The 22325-nt window shown below is 45.3% G+C and overlaps 1 protein-coding gene across 1 annotated transcript in view; it reads left to right on the top strand.

Annotated features, from left to right (window-relative positions):
* Window positions 1–22325, top strand: part of LOC124718742 (peroxidase-like) — a 102010-nt gene that overhangs the window by 5081 nt on the left and 74604 nt on the right. Inside the window, exons 2-3 of the mRNA XM_047244357.1 lie at window positions 3002–3149; window positions 21372–21541. Coding sequence (XP_047100313.1) covers window positions 3002–3149; window positions 21372–21541 — 318 coding nt within the window. The remainder of the gene's footprint in view (window positions 1–3001; window positions 3150–21371; window positions 21542–22325) is intronic.

The following is a 22325-nucleotide window of genomic DNA, read 5'->3' as shown; positions in this document are numbered from 1 at the left end:
ACAAGAAAGGACAAGAAAAGGGCAGATGACATCCGGTCTGTGACGAAGGTTAATGACATCTTAGAGACAGGAGGCTCCTTGAAATGGCAGTGGGCTGGCCACGTCGCAAGAAGAAAAGACAACAGATGGACGAAGCTGGTACTGGAGTGGAGTCCGAGAGAGCACCGGAGGCCTAGAGGAAGACCACCAGACAGATGGGACAAAGACATCAAGAAGATCGCTGGTAACACCTGGCAGAGAACTGCCCAAGACCGTCCCACTTGGAGAAGACTTCTGAAAGCCTACCTGAATCCACGACTCGAAGAGGCCACATCATCTAATGATTGAATTGACTGATGATGAGGATGATGTGAACCGGGGACCTAGAGACGACGGAGAGGCTCCGTCCCTGCCGCGGCCGCAGTGGTTCACAACCCCACGACGACCACCGCAGTCCACTTCACCCCTCCGCCGCCCCACACCGAACCCAGGGTTTTTGTGCGGTTCGGCCCCCGGTCTCACACCAGACGAGTGTAACCCCTATGTTTGCGTGGTAGAGCAATGGTGGTGTACGCGTACGTGGAGAACTTCTTTGCGCAGCAATCGCCGACATAGTGTAACTGAGGCGGAATAAGGGGAACCAGATCGTATTCGCCGAGGCAGATGGAAAACGGCCTAAAAACCATCTACAGACTGGCCGGTTCACCGGACCTCGACACAAATCCGCCGGGCGGATTCGTGCCGGGGACCAGGCGCTTGTTCCCGCCCGGAAAGCCGTCCGTTAGACCGCACGGCTTTTAATTTATTACTTCGTTACTGTGTATTCGCAGGTAGTGTCCACATATATCACTGGATGTTCTTGCAGAAATATGTCGTTGTACAAGTTATAGCTCAAGAAATATGACGTCGTATACACTGAGCCGCGTGGAAACGAAACAGGAGGGTGAAATTCGCTATAGGTACAGGTAAAACATGTGTACAAATGTGTGTGAAATATATTTAGCATGTGCGTATGCGGGCAAAGCAACACGTAAAAATTACTTCTGAATACATTGTGGGAGTGAACAGTGATCGAAGTGTTGCAAATATTCACTGTCAAAAGCAGTCTTGATCACAATTTATTTATTACGGTGACAGGTTTCGACCACTGCTGTAGTTATCTTCAGACCTACAAGTCGTATACAGAGTTTTAATGAGAGGGCTACATACATTAAAGAAAATACATAAAGTTATGAAGCTATAAAACGATGAATTACCAACGAGTAAGAACATCCTTCTGGCGGTAAATCACTATTGGAGAAACCAGTGCACCTCTTACTATATATAATGGAGGCTCCGCCCACTTCTGACAGCATAATGTCATTACTAACCAATGAGTTATAAGTCGAATAACAATGTAAAATTTGTTAGTTAAAAGAACATTGTCAAGAAATAAAAATAAACACACACTAAACTTAGCTTATTAAACAGCTATTGTCAATTAAGAAGCGTTAAAAATATGTAAATATGTAGGATAAATGAACTTCGTTTTGACAGTACATGGGTTGCCCTCTCAAGGCCTGTTAGTGAACCATTTGGAACCACTGGTTGCCACGGTGAAGTCGGACGCCGTTCCAAAGACGTGGCAGCAGGCTTCTTTCTAACGAAGTTGTTGCGAAAGTGAAATGGCAAAGACTGTCGCGTCAGACGATGTACTATTGTTAAATAAGCTAAGTTTAGTGTGTGTTTATTTTCCTTTCTTGACAATGTTCTTTTAACTAAGAAATTTTACATTGTTATTCGACCTATAACCCATTGGTTAGTAATGACATCATTCCATCAGAAGTGGGTGGAGCTTTCATTATATACACTACGAGCACTGGTTTCTCCAGTAGTGATTCTCCAGTAGGAGGAGGTCCTTACTCATTGGTAATTCATCGTTTTATAGCTTTATAACTTTTTGTATTTTCTTTAATGTATGTAGCCCTCTAATTAAAGCTTTGTATACGACTTGTAGGTCTGAAGATGACCACAGTAGTGGTCGAAACCCCTCACCGTAATAAGGAAATTGTGATGAAGACTGTTTTTGATAGTAAACAGGTAAAAAGCTCCTTATCGATTTCACAATTTTCACCTGGTACTCATGTTACTTACTATCAGGATAGCAGTCTGCTCTTGGGATATGGGTGTTAACATGTAAAGGGAAGGTCAGAGAAAGAAATGGAGAGAAAGGGGGGAGGAGGAGATAGATATGGGGGAAGATGGGAAGAGACAATGGGAGGGGAAATGGACAGAGAAAGGCAGAGGAGTTAGAGAGAGGGAGAGGAAGAGGAGAAGATGGACAACAAAGGAAAGGGGAAGAGATGGACGGAGAGGGACAGAGGAGGAGATGCATAGCGAGAGGTGAGAAGAAGGTAGGAAGAGAAAGAAGAGATGGAATGGACAAAGAGAAGAGGGGAGGATATGGACAGAGAGAGAGGGAGGGATATGGATAAAAGGGAGGGCAAGAGGAGATGGTGGGAGGAGTAGATGGACAAAGAGGTGTGGAAGGAGGGAATGGACTAGTAGAATAAATAGCCGGGCAACACTGGGTACTCTCAGCTTGACTTAACTAAATCGTGATCTGATTCTATATCTGCCCCAAGGTAGGCTAGCAACCAAATATCCGATCTCCATTTGAGGCTGCTTAATGTGGTAAAGAAATAAATTGTAAAATACTGAGAATAAAAAAACTATATTCCCGGTCAGTCCCAGGGCTTTTACTTGTCACTCTTCGCCGGTATCACCTTTGACAAAGAAAAAGGCCGGTGGCACAGTGTTTCGGAGCCCACGATGAACTGTATGTCCCCAAACAGCTGCCTGTGCAAGTCAGTTCAAAGGGGGGAGGAGGGGGGGGGAGAAAGGCAATGGCATACACCTCCAACAGGACCATGCCTAGTAAAGTACTCTGTAGACACCCACCTTCGGCCCAGCGACAGCTTCACGTTAATCTCTAATTCACCCAGTGTCGTTTACAGCACACTGCGGTTCTTTTTTTTTTCAGTTGACGGCGGTTTTGTGGGAGGCGGGGGCGGCTTCGACGGTTTCGGCGGCTTCCAGCCGGAGAGCCCCAAGGACTTCGCGTCGACGCTGGGCGCCTTCCACACGGCGCTCACGCTCAGCCCGCAGGACCGCTTCCAGCAGCTCATAGGGTGAGCAGTGCCGCCCCGTCTGCACGAGCGCGAACAAAGCACGGAGTGGTGTCAGGAAGAACTCCGCTTAGAGCTGCTAACACTGTTGTTTATTAAAACACGGCCGGCTTAGAGCCGCATCATCATGTGAACCCACACGGTAAAAACCAAAGTACAGTGCCACCACATTTTGTGGATATTAAAGTTAATGAAGAAATGTCTAAAATGTACTCACAAAGTTAAAAGATTATAGGCATACCCATCGTTCCTAATTAAAATTTACCGTCCAAAGAATGTCGTCAACACTGTGGCGAACGGAAGGTAAAAATACGCACTCCGTTCTTTAAAATTTTGACTGCTTCTAAAATGAAATATATATATACAGGGTGAGTCACCTAGCATTACCGCTGGATGTATTTCGTAAACCACATCAAATACTGACGAACCGATTCCACAGACCGAACGTGAGGAGAGGGGCTAGTGTAATTGGCTTATACAAACCATAAAAAAATGCACGGAAGTATGTTTTTTAACACAAACCTACGTTTTTTTAAATGGAACCCCGTTAGTTCTGTTAGCACATCTGAACATATAAACAAATACGTAATCAGTGCCGTTTGTTGCATTGTAAAATGTTAATTACATCCGGAGATATTGTAACCTAAAGTTGACGCTTGAGTACCACTCCTCCGCTGTTCGATCGTGTGTATCGGAGAGCACCGAATTACGTAGGGATCCAAAGGGAACGGTAATGGACCTTAGGTACAGAAGAGACTGGAACAGCACATTACGTCCACATGCTAACACCTTTTTTATTGGTCTTTTTCACTGACGCACATGTACATTACCATGAGGGGTGAGGTACACGTACACACGTGGTTTCCGTTTTCAATTACGGAGTGGAATAGAGTGTGTCCCGACATGTCAGGCCAATAGATGTTCAGTGTGGTGGCCATCATTTGCTGCACACAATTGCAATCTCTGTCGTAATGAATGTCGTACACGCCGCAGTACATCTGGTGTAATGTCGCCGCAGGCTGCCACAATACGTTGTTTCATATCCTCTGGGGTGTAGGCACATCACGGTACACATTCTCCTTTAACGTAACCCACAGAAAGAAGTCCAGAGGTGTAAGATCAGAAGAACGGGCTGGCCAATTTATGCGTCCTCCACGTCCTATGAAACGCCCATCGAACATCCTGTCAAGGGTCAGCCTAGTGTTAATTGCGGAACGTGCAAGTGCACCATCATGCTGATACCACATACGTCGACGCGCTTCCAGTGGGACACACTCTATTCCACTTCGTAATTGAAAACGGAAACCACGTGTGTACGTTTACCTCACCCCTCATGGTAATGTACATGTGCGTCAGTGAAAAAGACTAACAAAAAGGTGTTAGTATGTGGACGTAATGTGCTGTTCCAGTCTCTTCTGTACCTAAGGTCCATCGCCGTTCCCTTTGGATCCCTACGTAATTCGGTGCTCTCCGATACACACGATCGAACAGCGGAGGAGTGGTACTCAAGCGTCAACTTTAGGTTACAATATCTCCGGATGTAATTAACATTTTACAGTGCAACAAACGGCACTGATTACGTATTTGTTTATATGTTCATATGTGCTAACAAAACTAACGGGGTTCCACTTAAAAAAACGTAGGTTTGTGTTAAAAAACATACTTCCGTGCATTTTTTTATGGTTTGTATTAACCAATTACACTAGCCCCTCTCCTCACGTTCGGTCTGTGGAATCGATTCGTCAGTATTTGATGTGGTTTACGAAATATATCCAACGGTAACGATAGGTGACTCACCCTGTATATACAGGGTGTTACAAAAAGGTACGGCCAAACTTTCAGGAAACATTTCTCACACACAAAGAAAGAAAATATGTTATGTGGACATGTGTCCGGTAACGCTTACTTTCCATGTTAGAGCTCATTTTATCACTTCTCTTCAAATCACATTAACCATGGAATGGAAACACACAGCAACAGAACATACCAGCGTGACTTCAAACACTTTGTTACAGGAAATGTTCAAAATGTACTCCGTTAGCGCTGATACATGCATCCACCCTCCGTCGCATGGAATCGCTGATGCAGCCCTGGAGAATGGCGTATTGTATCACAGCCGTCCACAACATGAGCACAAAGAGTCTCTACATTTGGTACCGGGGTTGCGTAGACAAGAGCTTTCAAATGCCCCCATAAATGAAAGTCAAGAGGGCTGAGGTCAGGAGAGCATGGAGGCCATGGAATTGGTCCGCCTCTACCAATCCATCGGTCACCGAATCTGTTGTTGAGAAGCGTACGAACACTTCGACTGAAATGTGCAGGAGCTCCATCGTGCATGAACCACATGTTGTGTCGCACATGTTCTAGGAGCACAGGTAGAGTATTCCGTATGAAATCATGATAACGTTCTCCATTGAGCGTACATACTGACGAAACTAAAATGAGCTCTAACATGGAAATTTCCGGACACATGTCCACATAACATCTTTTCTTTATTTGTGTGTGAGGAATGTTTCCTGAAAGTTTGGCCGTACCTTTTTGTAATACCCTGTATATATGTATATTATAGTGAATGGACGCTCATTTTTTTTTAAAGAAAGAGGCCGGATTAGGGATAAGGAATTGTGACTGCTAGCATGATTAGTCGCGGCACATGCAAATTATCATGTGGAAAGTACAGGGTGGCAGTGTCTCTACCAGTGTGAACAGCAGGGCAGCGCGGCGCAGGGCGAGGCAAAAGCAACCCGCACCAAACACGGAGAGAGACTAGCTGGCCGGCGGAACGGAAGCTATCCATATGGACCGAGGCCCACGAGAAAGACAGGACGTGGCGCGTACGTCACGAAGGTAGTCATGAACTCGCTCGCTCGCTCGCTCGAATCAGCACACAAACTACGTTTCTAAACCTGTTAACTAGCAGCTGGGTGTGTAAGTACTAACGAAAATTGCATCTTCCACTGGAATCTGCTATTATGAAGTCTTACTGATTACTACAGCAAAATTTAATTTAAGATCAATACTCGATACAAATGGTATGGCGGCTTGTTTATAGCACTTAGTCTCTTCTGCTTAACAGTACTCATTACATACTGGAAGTGGTGCCTTATGCAACTGATAATCATTTTAGAATGATTTCATTTTATTGTACGCCAGTGCAGCCGTAACAAATTATAAGGAGCCCCATGGACTTCCCATCAGTATAGGACTGACAACAGTAAGATTCCATAACAGCGGATTCCAGTAGAGCATTCAGTTTTCGTTTGTACTGACGCGCCTAGTTACGAGTTAACAGGTGTAGAAACCTAGGTTATCTGCTGATGTGAGCGAGCGAGCGAGTTCAGGACTACCTTCGTGGCGTACGCGCCGCAACCTGTCTTTCTCGTGGGCCTCGATATGGACAGCGTGACGTCACGCACTTATGACTATGAGCCCTGTGTCACCTTTACAAGCGAGAACGGTACACAATTTTATTACATACTAGCACCTAATCATACAAACAATCACAATTAGCCAGAATGCTATGGTGATTTAGTTCCAATTGGTTATTCAGCATCAACTGTGCATTTTTTTATGTGTAAACATTTCCACTTCCTGTAATATATTCTCAATATGACTTTTTTCTTTTTTGTGAAGTATTCTTAAATTTTTCTGAAAGGCTTGTCATGCTGTATTATTTTCGCTTGTGAAGGTAGCGACCCAGCACTCCTAGTCACAAGTATATGACGTCACACTGTTCACATGGATAGCTTCCGTTCCGTCAGCCAGCTACTCTCTGTGTGTCATTCGAGGGGGCCGCTTTTGCCTCGCCGTGCACTAAACTGCCCAGCTGTCACATCGGTAAGACGCAGCCACCTGATCCTTTCCACGTTGTAATTTGCACAGTGCCGCGACTAATCATGTTAGCAGCGACAATTCTTTGTCGCCAATCGGGCCTCTTTTTTTTAAATTTAGCGTCCGCTCATTATTATAAATAATTTTCTTTGCAGATGCAAGCAAAATTTTAAAGAATGAAGGAAGCACTTCTTTTTATGTTACGTTCGCCATAGCCTAGACGATATTATCTGAATAGTACATTTTGGCTATGAGCGATGGGTACGCCTTTTAACATTGCGAGTATATTTTAGACATTCCTTTATTAATTTTAATATCCACAAAATGTGGTGCCACTGTACTTTGCTTCTTCCCGTGTAGGTTCACCTGGTGATGCGGCTTGAAGCCGCGATCCGGTCGTGTTTTAATAAACAACAATTGCACCAGCTGTAGGCGCAGTTCTACATCTACACCCATACTCCGCAAGCCTCCTGACGGTGTGTGGTGGAGGGTACCTTGACTACCTCCATCGGTTCTCCCTTCTATTCCAGCCTCGTATTGTTCGTGGAAAGGAGGATTGTCGGTATGCCTCTGTGTGGGTCTAATCTCTCTGATTTTATCCTCATGGTCTCTTCGCGAGATATACGTAGGAGGGAGCAATATTCTGCTTGACTCTTCGGTGAAGGTATGTTCTCGAAACTTCAACAAAAGCCCGTACCGAGCTACTGAGCGTCTCTCTTGCAGAGTCTTCCACTCTCATCTCCGTAACGCTTTCGCGATTACAAAATGATCCTGTAACGAAGCGCGCTGCTCTCCGTTCTTCTATCAACCCTATCCGGTACGGATCCCACACCGGTGGGCAGTATTCAAGCAGTGGGCGAACAAGTGTACTGTAACCTACTTCCTTTGTTTTCGGACTGCATTTCCTTAGGATTCTTCCAATAAATCTCAGTCTGGCATCTGCTTTACCGACGGTTAATTTTATATGGTGATTCCATTTTAAATCACTCCTAACGTCCACTGCCAGATAACTTATGGAATTAACTGCTTCCAGTTGCTCACCTGCTTTATTGTACCTAAATGATAAGGGATCTTTCTTTCTATGTATTCGCAGCACATTACGCTTGTCTACATTGAGATTCAATTGCCATTCCCTGCACCGTGTGCCAATTCGTTGCAGATCCTCCTGCGTTTCAGTACAGTTTTCCATTGTTACTACCTCTCGATATACTACAGCATCATCCGCAAAAAGTGAACTTCCGGTCTTATCCACAAGGTCATTTATATTATTTTGAACCTACGACACTCCCCTGCGGCACACCTGAAATCACTCTTACTTCGGAACTCCACTGAGAACGACATGCTGCGTTCTGTTATCCAGGAACTCTTCAATCCAATCACACAACTGGTCTGATACTCCATATGCTCTTACTTTCTTTATTAAACGACTGTGGGGAACTGTATCAAACGCCTTGCGAAAGTCAAGAAACACGGCATCTACCTGGGAACCCATGTCTATGGCCCTTTGAGTCTCATGGACGAATAGCGCGAGCTGGGTTTCACACGATCGTCTTTTTCGAAACCCATGCTGATTCCTACAGAGCAGATTTCTAGCCTTCGTAACATCGAGTCTTTCAACAGCTGCGGTTGCCCGGAATATAAAATAGTTTGTAATAAAACACCAAGTGGCAGACACACGCGTCCCGTTTTTTGAATTCTGAATGGTCACGAGACCAAGTGTCTCAGTCTAGTGACTGTAATATTAATACGTGAACACCAAAATTGAAGTACCGATTTTTAATATTAATTGTTCAACAAGGCAAATGATCCTTACATAAAACGAAAGATACTTTCCCGTACAAATGCACAAAGAAAAAAATGTGTATATGTAACCGTTAAGAGTGGTAAAAGGAAGCAGAAGCTTTCACATTCATAACAGTGAGGTTTCATTCTGTATCACGCATTAAAATCTCCAATACCCGAACATCGAAAATTGAAGAGCTACCAAACTCTGCCCTGCGCACCGATCAGATGCTACGGTAGAAATGATACGTGAAACTGTAAGTAGACTGTTTAGGTTTTTATGTTGGTAACGCCACGTACTGCTCTGTATGAAAATCGCTGACTGTGATGTGTGCAGTCTGTGGCTGGTTGGACTCATTATTGGAATATTCGCTTGTGTTGTGTGGGACGGTTGGATGTGAACAGCGCGTAACGTTGTGCAGTTGGAGGTGAGCCGCCAGCAGTGGTGGATGTGGAGAGACAGATGGCAGAATTTTGAGAGCGGACGATCTGGACGTGTGTCCGTCAGAAAAAGGAAATTTGTAAGACTGGATGTCATGAACTGATATGTATATTATGACTTTTGAACACTGTTAAGGTAAATACATTGTTTGTTCTATATCAACATCTTTCATTTGCTAATTATGCCTATCAGTAGTTAGCGCCTTCAGTAGTTAGAATCTTTTATTTGGCTGGCAGTATTGGCGCTCGCTGTATTGCAGTAGTTCGAATAACGAAGATTTTTGTGAGGTAAGTGATTCATGAAAGGAATAGGTTATTGTTATTCAGGGCCATTCTTTTGTAGATATTATTGAAAGTCAGATTGCGTTGCGCCAAAAAATATTGTGCGTCAGTTTACTGATGGCCAAAATAAGTAAAGAGAGAACTGTCTGGTACGTTCAGTTTTGCTCAACTGTTTGAAAATCAAATAACGTAGAAGTTTACCAGCACAGTCATTCTTTAACTTCAAAGGAGAAGTTTCAAAACTAATAACATTTAATGAAATCGCCTTCTAGGAGCATCCATGTTTACATGATTCATTTACAATAAAGCGTGCGTACCGGGCAGCTACAATGCGACAACTGCTAGGCCGATGATGTTGTCAGCAGTGAAAATCATGAGAAGCGTTGCGCCGGAGTCTGTGCAGGGACTGTTTCAAAACGATCAGGTGCAACCTTGGGTAGGAGTCGACAGGCAACTTAAACAACAGCCTCGAGACCATTCTGACTTCATTGAAAGGCTCTCACTGATGACGAAAGGACGTCTTTGGCTGCGATCCCGAAACTAAGCGACAGTTGTCAAAATGGAAGAGTCAGTTATCCAAACAATTCTCAAGAAGTGAAAAGCAGCGTTAAGTACTTGTTAATCGGTTTAATTTATATTGACGGGGTTGTTCTACATCTACATATATACTCCACTAGGCACCAAGCAGTGTGTAGCGGAGGGCACTATTCCCGCCAAAGTCATATTTCCCCCCCTCTATTCCACTCGCGGATCGCGCGAGGGAGAAACGATTGTCTGAACGCCTCAGTACGAGCTCTAATTTCCCTTATCTTTGAATGGTGATCACTGCGCGATTTGAAAGTTGGTGGTAATAATATATGCTCTACATCCTCGGTTAAGATCGGATTTCGGAATTTATTGAGTAGCCCATTCTTTTTAGCGCGCCGTCTATCTGCGAGTGTGTCCCACTTCAAACTTTCTATGAGATTTTTAACGCTCTCGCGATGGCTAAATGAACCAGTCACGAATCTTGCCGCTCTTCTTTGGACCTTCTCAATCTCTTGAATCAGACACAACTGGTAGGGGTCCCATACACACGAACAATACTCTAAGACTGGACGAACTAACGTATTGTAACCAATTTCCTCTGTTGAAGGAATGCATCGCTTCAGGACTCTACCAATAAACCGCAGTCTAGAGTTTGCCTTTTCCGTTAATGGTATAATCTGATCATTCCATTTAAAATCATTTCAAATAGTCACACCAGATACTTGAATGATGTTACCACTTCCAAAGATTGGGCATTTACTTTGTATTCGTACATTAATGGGGATTTTCACCTTGTTATACGCAGTAGGTTACACTTACTAATATTGAGACATAAGTGCCAGTCATTACACCACACATTTATTTTCTGCAAATCCTCATTGATTTGTTCACAACTTTCGTGTGATACTACTTTCATGTAGACTACAGCATCATCGGCAAACAGTCTAATGCCGCTGTCAACACCATCAACCAGATCGTTTATGTAAATCGTAAAAAGCAGAGGACCTATTACACTGTCCTGGGGCACAGCTGAAGTTACGCTTGTGTCTGTTGAAGTCACCCCATTCAGGACGACATACTGCTCCCTGTCTGTTAGAAAACTTTCTATCCAACCGTATATGTCATCGAATAGACAGTCAGCGCGCACTTCTTGGAGCAAGCGACAGTTCGGAACTGAGTCCAACGCCTTTCGAAAGTCGAGAAATATGGGAGCTAGTATCTAGAGCCTGTTGTATATCGTGCACAAAGAGGGCCAGCTGTGTCACGCATGACCGTTGTTTCCTAAAACCGTGCTGGTTTCTGTAAATGAGCTTCTCAGAGTCTAGAAAGGTCATTATGTCTGAACACAAAATATGTTCCATGGTTCTGCAATAAATTGATGTCAGTGAAATTGGCCGGTAATTATGTGCATCCGATTTTCTAACCTTTTTACAGATTGCTATGGCCTGGGCCTTCTTCCAGTCCCGTGGAACTTTCAACTGTTCCAATGATCTTTGACAGATGATGGATAAGAACATATAATCTTACGGGGATACCGTCTGGGCCAGACGCCTTCCTGGCGTCTAAGGATCTTAAGTGTTTTACAATCCCAAATACACTAAACACTGTCAGGCATCCTTGCGTTTGTTCGATAATTGAAAGGGGGAATGGTGCTGCAGTCCTCTACGGTAAACGAGTTTTTGAAAGCTAGGTTTAGAATTTCAGCCTTCTGTTTATCATCATCAGTTACATTACCCGTACCGTCAGCAAGAGGAAGTATTGAATTATTTGTAGCGTTCAAGGAGTTTACGTACGACCAACAATTTTTAGGGTTATTTTTAGAATCAGCAGATAAAATATTGCTTTCAAATTCGTTAAAATAATCTCTCATTCCCCTTCAGATAGCTGCTTTCATTTCGCTTAATTTCTATTTGTCGGCGGAGCAGTGACTACGTTTAAAACGACTGTGCAGAATTCTCTGCTTTCTCAGCAACTTCCTAATATGTTTGTTGTACCAAGATGGATCCTTTCCCTCCCCTATATTTTTGTTAGGCACGTGCTTCTTTTAGCACATGGTGGACAATACCTGTAAATTCCGACCAAAGATATTCAATATCTTTGTGTCCCGCGGTGAGTGCTTGGAGCTGACTATGAAGATATTCATTAATGACACTTTTATTTCCTTTCCCAAACAAGAAAACTCCACGCTGTTTCTTTGGTTTTTTTGCAACTTCCACTGACATAGAAGCCACAACGACATTATGGTCTCTAATATCATCTTCTAGATTAACTTCCTCAAAAGGATCAGGTCTGTTTGTCGCCAAGATATCTAATATGTTCCCATCTCGAGTTGATTTTCTAACCAATTGCTCAAGGTTCTATGTTGAGAGCGCTCCTAGAATATCTACAGACGAGTCTTTGCTTCTGCCCCCTGTGATAAACGTGTAATTTTCCCAGTCAATGGATGCCAGATTAAAGTCTCCACCTACAACTAATGGATAATTTGGATGTTTATTTCCTATGTACTCTAGACTTTCCCTGAAACGTTCTGCGACGTTTGTTGCGGATGATGGTGGTCTATAAAAATATCCCAACACAATGGTCAATCCTAGTCTGATTGACAGCTTTATCCAGACTATTTGACAGTCCGACCTAATATCAATCTCAACTGCGTTTAAACAGTTTTTGACTGCAATAAACACACCACCTCCCATGGCATCAGTCCTATCCTTCCTAAACATTGTCCAATCCGTGTTCAAAATTTCACTGCTTATTATGTCTGGTTTCAACCAGTTTTCGGTAGCTAATACAATATTGGCATTGCTAATGTTTATTTCGGAGAGTAACTCGGGGATCTTGCTACAGAGACATCGACAATTTACTAACGTGAGATTAAGCATATTTAAATCCTTTGGAATGACCTGTTTAGGGGAACTAACAATTTTTACAGTTGGCACACCCACATTAGTGACATGAACTGGTAATTTTTCAGGCCAACGGTTTGTTTCCCGCGGGGAGGAACCTAATCTAAAGAATTCCCATGTGCATGCCACGAGTACTGTGCTACCCATGTAGCTGCTTCCTGTATGTAGTGCACCCCTGATCTATCGACGGGCGTCCTACAACGTTCCAACCCATTGCGTAGGTCGAGGAGTCTACAACAGTTTTCGACGTAGTCTCTGGTTTAGATTCTCCACTTGACTCCAAACCAAAGGACCCCAGTCCACCCTAGGTACGATGCTGCAGATCGTCAGCTTGGCCTATACTCCTCGCGAGATGGAGGCCGCCTTCGCCAGCCGTCGAAAGGACCCAAGGATATCCTCGGAACCCCGACGACTGGCATCGCTGATGCTGACATGCGCAACAATCTGCAGCTGGCTGAACCCCACACGCTCTATAGCCGCCGTAAGAGTCTCTTCCACATCCCGGACAAGCCCCCCCGGCAAGCAGACCGAGTGAATGTTGGACTTCTTCCCCGTCCTAGCCGCTATGTTCCTGAGGGGCTCCATGACCCGTCTAACACTGGAGCTCCCAATAACCTTGCTGAAGGAGCGTCCACTATCATGGCAGAAGGTGCATTGTGGTCCGGCTCAGCCTTCCCCCCAACATCAGATAGCACACTGAATCTGTTAGCAAAGTGCATGGGATTTGGCAGGAGCCTGCGTCCCCCATCCAGCCTTCGCCTTGAGGCTCGAGACCTCAACACAGTCCGCCACCCACACTGAGGTAAGACAGGGCCGGGCGGCTCAGTGGCACCTGATGTCAGCTCAGTGACAGAGAGCTGTGACATCTCCCTCCCCCCCCCCCCCCCTGGACATCCTGTACAGCAGAGGCTGCCCCAGGCACCCCATTCCCACCGCACCTCAAGGTGTCACTCTGGAGCTTGTTGACTGTGGCCAACAAAGCTTCCAGCTGCGTTCGGACTGTGGCCAACTCCTCATGCATCCGCACACAACAGACACAGTCCCTACCAATCTAGATAATAACTGATTTACTATAAAAAAACTTAAGGAAACCTACTGCAACACAAGGTTAACAGCTACACTCTAGTTGGCAGAAAGGTCACTCAATAATGAAATAAAAAATTATGGTAGAAGCTAGATCAGGAGCTTATTTTCCTGCTATGGGCTATTTAGTGAATAATAAAGAATAAGACAGTGATCTACAGTAAACTGATAGGGGCTATCTAGTGAATATTATAAACGAATTAAACAGTGACCTACGGTAAGCTGCAACCACTGATTATCCCTCGTATCTGTAATTGAAACAAGCGTTTACGTACACGCGAAAGTGACCTAATAAAACTATAAAAAATGCTACCTAAAATGTACCGAGTCTAAATGACACTGCCGGCCGGAGTGGCCGAGCGGTTCTAGGCGCTACAGTCTGGAACCGCGCGACAGCTACGGTCCCAGGTTAGAATCCTGCCTCGGGCATGGATGTGTGTGATGTCCTTAGGTTAGTTAGGTTTAAGTAGTTCTAAGTTCTAGGCGACTGATGACCTCAGCAGTGAAGTCCCATAGTGCTCAGAGCCATTTTAACCATTTTAAATGACACTAATAAACGTAAATACTGAGTATTGTACACTGACAGGTGAAGGTACAAAACAAAACATTTAGCTAACAATAAGAGTTCAGAGTGTAAAGCGCAAATGCGAATTCTACTTTATAGGAACCGATGGGCTTACAGTACACGATCACTAAAGCCCACAACAAACCAAGGAATTTAAGAAGACGGCGAGGTGAGTTTTAGCTTTCTGCTAACTAAACCGTATGTAAGAACGGCTCGGAAGTTGTATTGTAACGCTGATTTACTCAGATATTGTTGTGTAATACTAATTTACCACGTATTTTACGTTTGCTTAACTGTTAACGGTCGATACAAGTAAGGTTACAATTCACTGTCAGTATCACTATTCCTAATGAAACGTATAAAAACTGCTACCTTCAATGTATCGAGTCTAAATGACACTAATAAACGTGAATACTGAGTACTGTACACTAACTTAAACTGATTAACCCTCGTATTTATAATGCAAACAAACGTTTACGTACACGCGAAAAATAACTTAATAAAACGTATAAAAACTGCTACCTTCAATGTATCGAGGATAAATGACACTAATAGTCGCAAATACTGAATATTGTGCACTGAATTAATTAATAATCCGGCGTATTTAACGTCAGTTAAGAGTGTAAACAAACCTTTGCTTACACGCGGAACTGTCCTAAACCGAAACTTCGCTTATCTTATTCAGACGCAAATAACAACTGAAACCTTCAATTTATCACGTCTGTCTGGCACTAATGAACGTAAATACTATAGAATAGACAGCAAAAATGATTAATTACTAGCTAAATTACTTATCTTGTAACACAGCAAGCGAAAATCGCTCGTAGCCGGCGTCAGGGCTGCCAACATCTTCATACATAGTTCGTCCCTCCTGGTCATTTGGTCGACCTGCCAGGACGTTTGAGGGATAACAGAACGAGGAAACCTACACAGAGTGGGTGCGCCACGGCGGCAAAGCACAATACCATATGGCCCACACAATTTCAAAAATGTTTGACTAAAAACAAGATGACGTACATTTCCTACCAGTCACGTTCACCACATTTAGCTCTGTGTAATTGCTTTGCGTTATTCAGGATGAAAATCGACTTAAAGGTGTAAAGTGTAATGTAATGTAGCTGAACTAATTGCTTTACCGCACACTTACCATCTACTTCCGGACATGTGTTGATCTAAGCAATTTTGCTCCTTTTTCTGTGGTTGGTTGGTTTGAAGGTTAAAGGTTATCTCTACTTGCGGTATTAGCGGTACAAGTGCAGATATTGTGATAATTGGTACCTTAATATATACCCACTTCAGCGTGTTCGTTGTGTTTCCACTGCGTCCAAACTCATCCCACAAACACATCACATAATTTACTACTTGAGGTTTTCTGCACAGTCGTAACTGCACCGATGAATGATCTATGCCTGCTACTATATACTTCCCATTATGGGTCTACACTTCAACACCTGACCTGCTGTCCAGGGTGAAACAAGCATAGATGTCACGTGAGCTGGGAGATACTAACCATCCTAAAAAACATGCCACTTTAGTCTTCAAACGAAATAAATATTGATGTAACGTTTTTCAGTACACTGTCTTCAGTCATATCAATAAAAATATCTGCCCTTTTACCCCTAACGACACTCACAGGTTGATGCCATATTTCTCGACTTTCGAAAGGCGTTCGACTCAGTTCCGCACTGTCGCTTGCTCCAGAAAGTGCGCGCTTACCGTCTATGCGATGACATATGCGGTTGGATAGAAAGTTTTCTAACAGACAGGGAGCAGTATGTCGTCCTGAACGGGGTGATTTCAACAGAAACAAGCGTAACTTTAGGTGTGCCCCAAGGCAGCCTAATAGGTCCGCTGCTTTTTACGTTTTACATAAAAACGATCTGGTTGATAGTTTTGACAGCGGCATTAGGCTGTTTGCGATGATGCTGTAGCCTACAGGAAAGTAGTACAACACGAAAGTTGTGAACAAATCAATGAAGATTTGCAGAAAATAAATGCGTGGTGTAATGACTGGCAGTTGTCTCTCAATATTAGTAAGTGTAACCTACTGCGTATAAAAAGGCGGAAATCCCCATTAATGTAAGAGTACAAAATAAATGCCCAGTCTTTGGAAGCGGTAACTTCAGTCAAGTATCTGGGTGTGACTATTCGAAATGATTTCAAATGGAATGATCAGATTACACAAGTAATGAGCAAGGTGAACTCTAGATTGCGGTTTATTCGTATAATCCTGAAGTGATGCAGTCCTTCAACAAAGGAAATAGCTTATAATACGTTAGTTCGTCCAGTCTTAGAGTATTGTTCGTCTGTATGGGACACTTACCAGTTGGGTCTGATTCAAGATATTGAGAAGGTCCAAAGAAGAACGGCAAGATTAGTGACTGGCACATTTAGGCATCGCGAGAGCGTTACAAATCTCATAGAAATTTTTAAGTGGGACACACTTGCAGATAGACGGGGCGCTAAACGGAAGGGGCTGCTCACTAAATTCCGAAATGCGATCTTCAACGAGGATGTAGAGCGTATATTATTACCACCAACTTTCAAATCGCGTAATGATCACCATTCAAAGATAAGGGGAATTAGAGCTCGTACTGAGGCGTTCAGACAATCGTTTTTCCCTCGCGCGATCCGCGAGTGGAACAGAGGCGGGGGATATGACTTTGGCGCAAATTGTGCCCTCCACCATACACCACTTGGTGGCTAGCGGAGTGTATATGTGGAAGTATATTGCAGAGTGAAGCAGATAATTTGACGTTGCACTGAATTTCGCTACGTACCTGGAATTGAATATTTTCTTCTGCACATGAAGTGAAGCACTACGACATCTGACGGGAGGTCTCTCAAGAATTTCGTTCGGAGCGTACTGAGTGACCATCGGCCAGAGTAACTGCTGGTAGACACCAGGTCCTGGTAAATGTTGCTACCACTTTATATGTGTTGCAAAGGCAATTGCCTGTCACCTTCTGTGCAATGACCCCCATCAGCAGCACATCTCCCACACACTACCAGGTAAATGGTTTACAGTAGTATATTCCCACTGGACCTTATCTGCCTACACTATGTTTGTCTCAAAGTAATGACTACCATGCAGAAGCGCTACCCTGAAAACTTCATAAATACACTCCTGGAAATGGAAAAAAGAACACATTGACACCGGTGTGTCAGACCCACCATACCTGCTCCGGACACTGCGAGAGGGCTGTACAAGCAATGATCACACGCACGGCACAGCGGACACACCAGGAACCGCGGTGTTGGCCGTCGAATGGCGCTAGCTGCGCAGCATTTGTGCACCGCCGCCGTCAGTGTCAGCCAGTTTGCCGTGGCATACGGAGCTCCATCGCAGTCTTTAACACTGGTAGCATGCCGCGACAGCGTGGACGTGAACCGTATGTGCAGTTGACGGACTTTGAGCGAGGGCGTATAGTGGGCATGCGGGAGGCCGGGTGGACGTACCGCCGAATTGCTCAACACGTGGGGCGTGAGGTCTCCACAGTACATCGATGTTGTCGCCAGTGGTCGGCGGAAGGTGCACGTGCCCGTCGACCTGGGACCGGACCGCAGCGACGCACGGATGCACGCCAAGACCGTAGGATCCTACGCAGTGCCGTAGGAGACCGCACCGCCACTTCCCAGCAAATTAGGGACACTGTTGCTCCTGGGGTATCGGTGAGGACCATTCGCAACCGTCTCCATGAAGCTGGGCTACGATCCCGCACACCGTTAGGCCGTCTTCCGCTCACGCCACAACATCGTGCAGCCCGCCTCCAGTGGTGTCGCGACAGGCGTGAATGGAGGGACGAATGAAGACGTGTCGTCTTCAGCGATGAGAGTCGCTTCTGCCTTGGTGCCAATGATGGTCGTATGCGTGTTTGGCGCCGTGCAGGTGAGCGCACAATCCGGACTGCGTACGACCGAGGCACACAGGGCCAACACCCGGCATCATGGTGTGGGGAGCGATCTCCTACACTGGCCGTACACCACTGGTGATCGTCGAGGGGACACTGAATAGTGCACGGTACATCCAAACCGTCATCGAACCCATCGTTCTACCATTCCTAGACCGGCAAGGGAGCTTGCTGTTCCAACAGGACAATGCACGTCCGCATGTATCCCGTGCCACCCAACGTGCTCTAGAAGGTGTAAGTCAACTACCCTGGCCAGCAAGATCTCCGGATCTGTCCCCCATTGAGCATGTTTGGGACTGGATGAAGCGTCGTCTCACGCGGTCTGCACGTCCAGCACGAACGCTGGTCCAACTGAGGCGCCAGGTGGAAATGGCATGGCAAGCCGTTCCACAGGACTACATCCAGCATCTCTACGATCGTCTCCATGGGAGAATAGCAGCCTGCATTGCTGCGAAAGGTGGATATACACTGTACTAGTGCCAACATTGTGCATGCTCTGTTGCCTGTGTCTATGTGCGTGTGGTTCTGTCAGTGTGATCATGTGATGTATCTGACCCCAGGAATGTGCCAATAAAGTTTCCCCTTCCTGGGACAATGAATTCACGGTGTTCTTATTTCAATTTCCAGGAGTGTATATCAGGCATAGTAATGTAATGGTCATATAATTGTTTTACACTACTGGCAATTAAAATTGCTACACCACGAAGATGACGTGCTACAGACGCGAAATTTAACCGACAGGAAGAAGATGCTGTGATATGCAAATGATTAACTTTTCAGAGAATTCACACAAGGTTAGCGCCGGTGGCGACAATTACAACGTGCTGACATGAGCAAAGTTTCCAACCGATTTCTCGTATACAAACAGCAGTTGACCGGCGTTGCCTGGTGAAACGTTGTTGTGATGCGTCGTGTAAGGAGGAGAAATGCGTACCATCACGTTTCCGACTTTGATAAAGGTCGCATTGTAGCCTATCGCCATTGCGGTTTACCGTATCGCGACACTGCTGCTCGCGTTGGTCGAGATCCAATGACTGTTAGCAGAATATGGAAACGGTGGGTTCTGGAGGGTAACACGGAACGCCGTGCTGGATCCCAACGGCCTCGTATCACTAGCAGTCGAGATGACAGGCAATCTTATCCGCATGGTTGTAACGGATCGTGCAGCCACGTCTCGATCTCTGACTCAACAGATGGGGACGTTTGCAAGACAACAACCGTCTGCACGAACAGTTCGACGACGATTGCAGCACCATGGACTATCAGCTCAGAGAACATGGCTGCGGTTACCATTGACGCTGCATCACAGACAGGAGCGCCTGCGATGGTGTACTCAACGATCAACCTGGGTGCACGAATGGTAAAACGTCATTTTTTCGGATGAATCCAGTTTCTGTTTACAGCATCATAATGGTCGCATCCGTGTTTGGCGACATCGCGGTGAACGCACATTGGAGGCGTTTATTCGTCATCGCCATACTGGCATATCACCCAGCGTGATGGTATGGGGTGCCATTGGTTACAGGTCTCGGTCACCTCTTGTTCGCATTGACGTCACTTTGAATAGTGGACGTTACATTTCAGATGTGTTACGACCCGTGGCTCTATCGTTCATTCGATCCCTGCGAAACCCTACAGGATAATGCACGATCGCATGTTGCAGGTCCTGTACGGGCCTTTCTGGATACAAAAATGTTCGACTGGCCAGCACATTCTTCAGATCTCTCACCAAATGAAAACGTCTGGTCAATGGTGGCCCAGCAACTGGCTCGTCACAATACGCCAGTCACTACTCTTGATCAACTTTGGTATCGTGTCGAAGCTGCATGGGCAGCTGTACCTGTACACGCCATCCAAGCTCTGTTTGACTCAATGCCCAGGCGTATCAAGGCCGTTATTACGGCCAGAGGTGGATGTTCTGGGTACTGATTAGTCAGGATCTATGCACCCAAACTGCATGAAAATGTAATCACATGTCAGTTCTAGTATAATATATTTGTCCTATGAATACCCGTTTATCATCTTCATTTCTTCGTGGTGTAGCAATTTTAATGGCCAGTAGTGTAGTATTCATCTTAAATTGTGATGGAATATTTTCTATAGTTTTAGAATAAGTTATTCACTGACCTTATGAAATGTAACTGCAGTCAATTCGGCTGTGACTCTGATAAGAGGATTCACTGAAGAATAATTCGACCTAAATCGTGACTCCTGAATAGACGGCAGCTGTGGTATGTGGCAAGTACCAGACAGTGGAGTAGATTCTCCCTCACAGCACAAGGCTCTCGAAGTGACCAAAAGGTGAAAGGAAATGTCTTCCAGCAGCACGATAATGACACATCACAGAGACACATTGGTGGCTTTTCTCTCTGAAACGGTTACATATATCGTCTGCAAGCTTATGTCGCGTGCCGCGGTATGCGGAGACACTACAAGCAACACGGTAGAACCGAGAAGAAGCAGAGACTGGAACTCACCGCTGTGCTACGTCCTCCTCAATGTCTCCAGCTGATGCAGTATTACTTCTCTCTGCTCCCAATAATGAGAGAAGACACGCAGGGGCATCACTAAGCATCTGATGAAGAAATTAGGAGGCTGGGGGCACAGACAGGATGTCGACTTCTTCCATTACGTCTTCAGAAAACTTGTTCGTCATTGGCAGAAGTGTATCCAACTGTACGGTGATTATATAAGAAGTAAATTTCTGTAATTAAAGAGCATTATTTAAAGAGTTTTCCGCCTCCGATTCATTAAAATATTCCCATCGAGTCGCAAGTCAAAGAGATGGAGGCATTACTTCTCATTCGAGTATTGTAAATTTTTCTGAAATAAAAATAGTTGTAACATACTCTGCTTAGGCATGCGCAGTTTAAAAAATGCATCACTCTTTGTGTTGCAGCGTTGGCAGCGGCGGCGGTGGTGGCCAGTGCGCTGCACAGAGTCCCCAGGGATGCGACCCCCACCAGAAGTACCGCACCATAGACGGCACCTGCAACAACGTCTACCGGCCAGGACTGGGTGCTGCCCAGTCCACCTACAGCCGACTGCTGGGACCAAAGTACTCTGGAGGTCAGTAAAACCACCACACATCTCCACAACCACACACCCTCATGTCCACACACCCTCACATCCACACACCCCCACATCCACAACAGCCAACTGCTGAGACCAAAGTACTCCAGAGGTCAGTAAAACCATCACACATCTCCACAATCACACATTCTCACGTCCACACACCCCCACATCCACATACCCCAACATCCACACACCCAATGTCCACACACCAACAGATCCACAACAGCTGACTGCTGGGTTCAAATGGCTCTGAGCACTATGGGACTTAACATCTATGATCATCAGTCCCCTAGAACTTAGAACTACTTAAACCTAACTAACCTAAGGACATCACACACATCCATGCCCGAGGCAGGATTCGAACCTGTGACCGTAGCAGTTGCACCCCTCCGGACTGAGTGCCTAGAACCGCTAGACCACCACGGCCGGCGGCTGCTGGGACCAAAGTACTCTGGAGGTCAGTAAAACCATCACACACACCCACATCCACACACCCCAACATCCACACACCCCCATGTCCACACACCAACACATCCACAACAGCCGACTGCTTGGACCAAAGTACTCCGGAGGTCAGTGAAACCATCACACATCTCCACAATCACACATTCTCACGTCCACACACCCCCACATGCACATACCCCAACATCCACACACCCCATGTCCACACACCAACACATCCACAACAGCTGACTGCTGGGACCAAAGTACTCTGTAGGTCAGTAAAACCATCACACACCCCCACATCCACACACCCCAACATCCACACACACCCATG

The sequence above is a fragment of the Schistocerca piceifrons genome, chromosome 10 (assembly GCF_021461385.2).
Source record: "Schistocerca piceifrons isolate TAMUIC-IGC-003096 chromosome 10, iqSchPice1.1, whole genome shotgun sequence".
In the NCBI taxonomy this organism is placed as follows: Eukaryota; Metazoa; Arthropoda; class Insecta; order Orthoptera; family Acrididae; genus Schistocerca; species Schistocerca piceifrons.
This window is presented reverse-complemented; position numbering and strand designations above follow the sequence as displayed.